The 6,000-nt window shown below is 53.8% G+C and overlaps 1 protein-coding gene across 1 annotated transcript; it reads right to left on the bottom strand.

Moving 5' to 3' along the window:
- Positions 1-243: 243 nt before the first annotated feature.
- On the bottom strand, positions 244-612 carry IUM83_08607 (Coiled-coil domain-containing protein; the record flags this gene model as incomplete). Its single annotated transcript, XM_067932992.1, has 1 exon — positions 244-612. The coding sequence occupies one exon, from the start codon at positions 610-612 to the stop codon at positions 244-246; it is 369 nt and encodes a 122-aa protein (XP_067794237.1).
- Positions 613-6,000: the final 5,388 nt, after the last annotated feature.

The following is a 6,000-nucleotide window of genomic DNA, read 5'->3' as shown; positions in this document are numbered from 1 at the left end:
TTGAAATTCCTATCCAAAATATTGTGGTTACTTCACCACATGGAAGTGGAGTAACACCATCTTAGTCGGACAATGGTGTAGTAGTACCGCAAACGGACTGCCATGCCCCCCCCCCCCCCCCCCCCCCCTGCCGGCACCTTCCCGTCGAACAAGGCCTCCATCTGCCCGCAGTTGGGCGGCAGGAAGCTCTACAGCGTCGTCGTTTTGGTCGGGCAAAAGCCGAAATCCGCGCCGGTACGTGATCTACACTTTGGGCGCGGCGATGCCAGCGATAACAGGCACCCGGAAGCGCCCAGTGACGGCCGCGACTACGTCCTCGATCACGTGCACGTGGAAGCCCACGCAGTCGGCGTACTCTTCGAGCTTGACGGGGCGGGAGGCCACGTCCAGCGTCATGAGCACGCCCGGGCTCAGCGCCATGACGATGGGGAAGTTCATGCTAAAGTCCTTACTGTGGGGTAGCTCGTAGTTGAACTTGATGGTGCGCTGGCGCACGTGCTCGCCGCCGTGCGCCCACGACCCGGGCTCGAAGCGGATGGCATCACCGCAATCCAGGCCGTAGCGGCAAGGCTGCTCCAGGCGATCAAGCCCAGACCCCCCCCCCTGCACCATGGCGTCCGAGCGCTCCTGTGATTGCGACCTGTCATTATTCAGCGGATGGCGAATGGCGCGCTACGATTATTCGAATATGATAAACATCATGGTAATTGTACGGACATGTATAGATAAACGGAATCCTTCGTCCATATTGCACGAAGCATTGTTTAGAAAGGTTGCTATGCTGTTTCTAAGTTGAAGAGGCAGTTTAGAAACTGTATTGAAGTGAGCTGCTAGTCGTGATGGAAGGGCTAAATGCATGGATCGAGGAAGTGCTGGCGGACACTACGTCGAAGAAAACCAAACACGTAGCTGCTGCTAGCCTTCGATGGCTTCAACCGGCAGCAGCGGGGGCAAACAACGGCTGCGTGAACACGCTCTCGATGCCGGAGTCGTGGTTTCCAAGCGCGACAAAGCTACACCTTTTCAGGGGAAAGCACCGACTCGTTTGGTGAAGGGCTATTAGTACGCGTGGTATGAGAAGAGGGCTCCCTCAACAGCTTGGGATGCTCTTAAACGACATATGCGTGGATCTGTGATGACAATGGAGGCCATGTGGCAAGTCCGTGCTCGCTCAAGATTTTGCTGCAGTCGTTAAGCAAATCTAGATGGTGAAATTTAACGTTCGGCATCTGATGTTACCCCCCCCCCCCCCCCCCACACACACACACACACACTCACACTTCAGCTTCAGCACTGAGGAGGCTGCTAGTAGCGGAAGGGTTCGTCCTTCCGGCTGGGAACCCTTCGCATGACTTGGCAGCGCAGGTGTGGAGGAGAATGGCCTCTGCACCTACTAAACAAGCACGACATATCTACAAGAGCATTGAGAGTTCGTCTCGCGGAGCTTTAGTGGTTGACGAGAGCCGTTGATAGTCTTCTCACTTATGTGGAAATCCGCAGAGCGCATAATTATCTCGATTCAACAAGCCTGGTATTCGCCAAGGTAAGAAATCAGTTGCTATTCTCGTCTTCTTCGGGGAAGAGAAGAGAACGGAGGCTGGAAAAGTAATCATAGAATACATTAGCTAGGAATTGACAGTTCGAAATTGTACTTGAGTCAATCCATTCGGTGGTTTCTATCAGTCGGAGGGATGGGTTAATACGTCGTTCAAACTGCACGACGTTTTCCAGTGAATAATTGTATTTTGGGCATTGACTTGGGTTCTGTATGCGTGCCATTTTTGCATGCAGGGAAAACGTCGTGCAGTCTGCATGAAAAAATCCATATAGCATGCAAGATTTGCACGACGTTTTCCTTATAAGTTTAAGTGCGTTAGATATTATGGACAAAAAGTATTGATGTATATAATGGACGAGTAAATGATGACAGGAAAGTTGCCAGGCGTGGAGCCATTTCAAGGAGAGGGATGTTGTAGTCTTATCAACCCGCGCTACGCTGGAAGCGTTCGACGCATTGATTTTCCTGTAACGGGGTTACACGCACAAGTGGCTACAAGCCGCTTGTGATTTTAACAGATAAATATCTGTTAAAGGTTTTAGATACTTCCTCACTTTGGTGTAAGGCACACCAATGGATACATTGAAGTGGTCCGCCACAATGAGTGGTCCACACCCACCCAAAGATCCTATTGGTAGGAAGCAGCATATTTCTACCAATTAGAGACGTGCATATTGGCGGGGCTCTGACAGCCAGCCGCTGTCAACCCCTTTCATAGATGAATAACAGTTTTAGCAGATTTAGGAAGAAGATCAATTTACAAACAATACAGTTCTCATTTTACCCAACTTAAGTCACTTGGAGGCTTTATTTGATTTGTATTATACTTGTGGACTCAAGTATACTTAACTCAAGTTATTACTAAGTACTTACGCTTCCTCATACACGTAGCGCAACGTGTACGCTTAAGTAGTAAGCCAAAGTAGGCCCACTACATTTCCGGTACATTGCAACTCCACGGGTAGAGTGCCAGCTCTGCTGCAACCAACTAAATCGATGTATGCCACATCGAGGCGGCGGCAACAACGCCAAGCCCCGGGCGTGTCCCCAGGATCACCAGTGTAAGTCAGTCCCGGTAGATTAAACGCCCCTCGAAAGCGCGCGAGGGCGTGCCGATTTCCCGCCATCCATACCGACAGCGTCACCAGCTTGAAACTGGGGCCTGGAGCCGTAACCCGCGCGAAAGAGGCACTGTGTGGTGCAGAAGCGAAATCGCATGATGAGATCCTCATCCGCGACTAAAGTTGAATGCAACTCACCGGGATCCAACTCGAGAGTGAACAGCTCCACACACTCGTGAAAGGAGTGACGGGCGACGTCGACAGAGACATCTGTCTCGACGCTTAACCCACGCTCGATGCGCTCTTGGTGCAGGACGAAATGTCCTTGACCGAGTTCGGCGAGGTGTTGAGGGTCGGCGAATTGGCCGAGGTGGTCGTGGTACGGCCTGATGAAGAACTGAACTCATCCTCGCTTCTTGACGAAGCTGTTCTCGGTCAAGAAGAAGGCGATGAATGCGCATAGTGGATCTGCTATCCTGAAGGACCCTCTTGACCTCTTCTACCCGGTGGTAAAGGAGCACGGAGATGTAGTCTCAGAGAAGCCGCCCTCGAGGCTAACTCCGGATCGAGGTGTGCGTCGCAAAATTGGCCTTGTTCCCGGAACTAAATACTGCGTGATGAGACAGTGGCATCTACCAAAGGAACAGTGTGAAGTCATTGACGCGTTCTTCCGTGCGAAGTACGAAGCAGGCATGGTTCATGAGATCAAGTCTATGGAATCAAATGCCTACATTCTGCGTCAGAAAGCCGAATGACAAGTGGCGTGTCATGCATGCTTTTAACAAGCTCAACGCTGCCACCATTTCGGCGCAGACGCCGATCCCTAAGTATGCGCTCGTCAAGGTCAGAATCCACCTGTTGGGCTCTCAGCCGTTCGTGGTCTGCACGGATCACGCGTCGTTACGCACTGCGACTCGTCGCCACACCTCTCGCTGAGAATGGTCAAGTCGGTTTCCTTCTTTGCGGAATATAACTTCGAGGTAAAGTATAAGCCTGGTGAGCAGCATGTCCTCGCGGACACGCTGTCGCGCAGGCCAGAATATGATGTCACGACGGAGCCGAAGCTGATTTGAGCGGCTTACGCCAAGTATGACACTTGTGTCGCGCTGTTGAAGGCTCTGGGGAGCACGGAGTTAGAAGGTTCGGGCATTGAGTTGTCGGGGCGGCTGCGCGCGCGTGACTACATCGCTACACCCTCGATGGCGGCCTGTTGTTTTACAAAGGGGGTCCGAGGATAACCCCCGCGTTGCTATCCCTCATGATACGGATTTGACGTCTCGTATCCTCTATGAGGCACATGACATCCCGCTGAGCGGTTATCTTGGCCGTGAAAGGACTTATTGTTCGTGAATATCCACTACTGGTGGCCGAAAATATACAAGTGTACCAGCATTTATGTGCGCACGTGTGAGACTTTTCACCGGGTGCAGTCTCGCCACATACGGCGACGCCGCTGGCAAGCTTGCCCGTTCATTCGGGGTGCTGGTGTTCCATGAGTATGGCATTCGCGTTTGGTCTGCCTGCAGACGCAACGGGCAACACGAATGTCGTAAACTTCGTGGTCCGGTTGAGCAAGATGACCCATCTCGCGGCTGTTCCGGATACCTCTAATGGTAAATGTACAGCAACGCTGTTCTTGGATCGCGTGTTTCGATAACACGGGCTCCCGGAAATGATTGTCTCGGACCGAGACCCCCTTGTTTATGAGACACTTCTGGAGTATGGTATTTGTGGTGCGGCACCAAACTAGACATGGCTACGGTAGACGCACGCAGACCGACGGTCAAAGGGAACGGGTGAATCGCGTCGTGGAGGATATCCTCCGCAGCATTTATGCTGAAACCCGAAGCGCTGGAGCGCAGTGCTTCCGCTCATCGAGTTTGCGTTGAACGATGCTGACCATGCCTCTACAGGTCATACACCGTCTTACGTTAACGGTCTGGGTCATCCCCGTGTCCCGTTGACACCACCACGCCGTGGATCGGGGCTTGGTGGGGGAGAGATGGCCGACCTAGCCGATCGCCTTCCTGATGTCAGCCCGGCTACTGTACGTAAACAGGTTGGTGATTTCAGTCAACGCGTCTAAGGGTCTCGACACGAGAGTGACGCAAGGGCTTTGAGCCAAGACAAGCAAAAGGAAAATGCGGACGCCAGAGACAGAGGTAATGTTGACAGTTATGTTGTCGGGGACATCGTGTTGGTCAATGCAAAGAACCTGCCTACACATGCAGTGTCAGCCGTCTTCAAGATGAAGTTACGCCCGTGATTCATCGGACCATTCCAGGTCACGAGCACCTTGCCCAAGACCATGGAAGAGGGTTCATACCTCATCCGCAACGTGTATCCAATCCGTCCGGTGCTCCAGCGCTGCGACGTCATCAAAGCATCGACTTAGATGGTGGTTAACGTTGTCGACGTGTTCGTGGAGCTCCTCGTGGCGAAGGTGGATTTGACGAGCCTCTCCCTCGTTCAGTGGTCGCGGATCCGGCGATCGCGCGCCCGCCTCCGGCGCTGCCAGACGAGCAAGCAATCGTCCTATGTCATGTAGAGCGTGTCCTGGCGCAGCGGCGGTGTCAGGGTCAAAACTCGTACCTGGTAAAGGGAGAGGGTAACTGCACTCAGAAAACTCGTGGTGGTTTGAGGTACCCCTCCGCCAAGCCTGCCCAGACGTCGTGGACGCTTGTGATCAGCTTGATCGCCAGCACCCTGAGGCTCACGGCCGGCACGTCGGTCCAGCCGCGCTTCCCAACAATAGCTTGGGAAGTTGGGGGTTAGCTACATTGCTCAGGGGCTGACCCTAAGCCACAGCTCCTTCTCCCTCTCGATGAGGAGAAGCTGTAGTGCCCAGATGGACGTGGTGCACTGCACCTACACGCGAATGAGACTGGATACCAGCATGCAGGTGGCAGCTGGCGCGGAGTTTCGCGTACTCGAAGTGTAATCGGAGTTCAACGCGAACATCCACTTCACTGACGCTTGCTCGAAGATCTTCCATCGACGACAGAAAACGACTGCCCTCAGCCCAGAGCTCGAACTGAGCCTCATACACTCTGGGACCTCGCTCCGGTTGATAACGACGACGACGTCCGCATCTGCGGCACGGAGTGGCGCAGACCCTGTCATCACAGATGCTCGAGGTACTTGTCAAGTTCTGAGTCGCTGTTTGGCGCGCGGCCTCGACCGGGTCGCGTGGCCGGAATGGAATTGGTACTCCGCGCGCCCGGTGGAGAGCAACGGCCGGAGTTCAGGGCGCTGAGAGCGCGGGGACGGGTTCACCTGCGCCACGAGGTGATCGGACTGAACTTCGTACAAGTCGTTAGTAATGCCAGAACCGTCTGTGTGGACGTCGAGGCTACGGCGTGGCGAGTACCGCGGCTCAAT

This window comes from Phytophthora cinnamomi (assembly GCF_018691715.1).
Source record: "Phytophthora cinnamomi strain GKB4 chromosome Unknown Contig26, whole genome shotgun sequence".
Taxonomy (NCBI): domain Eukaryota; phylum Oomycota; class Peronosporomycetes; order Peronosporales; family Peronosporaceae; genus Phytophthora; species Phytophthora cinnamomi.
The sequence above is the reverse complement of the archived record's forward strand: the minus strand, read 5'-3'. Positions and strand labels throughout refer to the sequence as shown.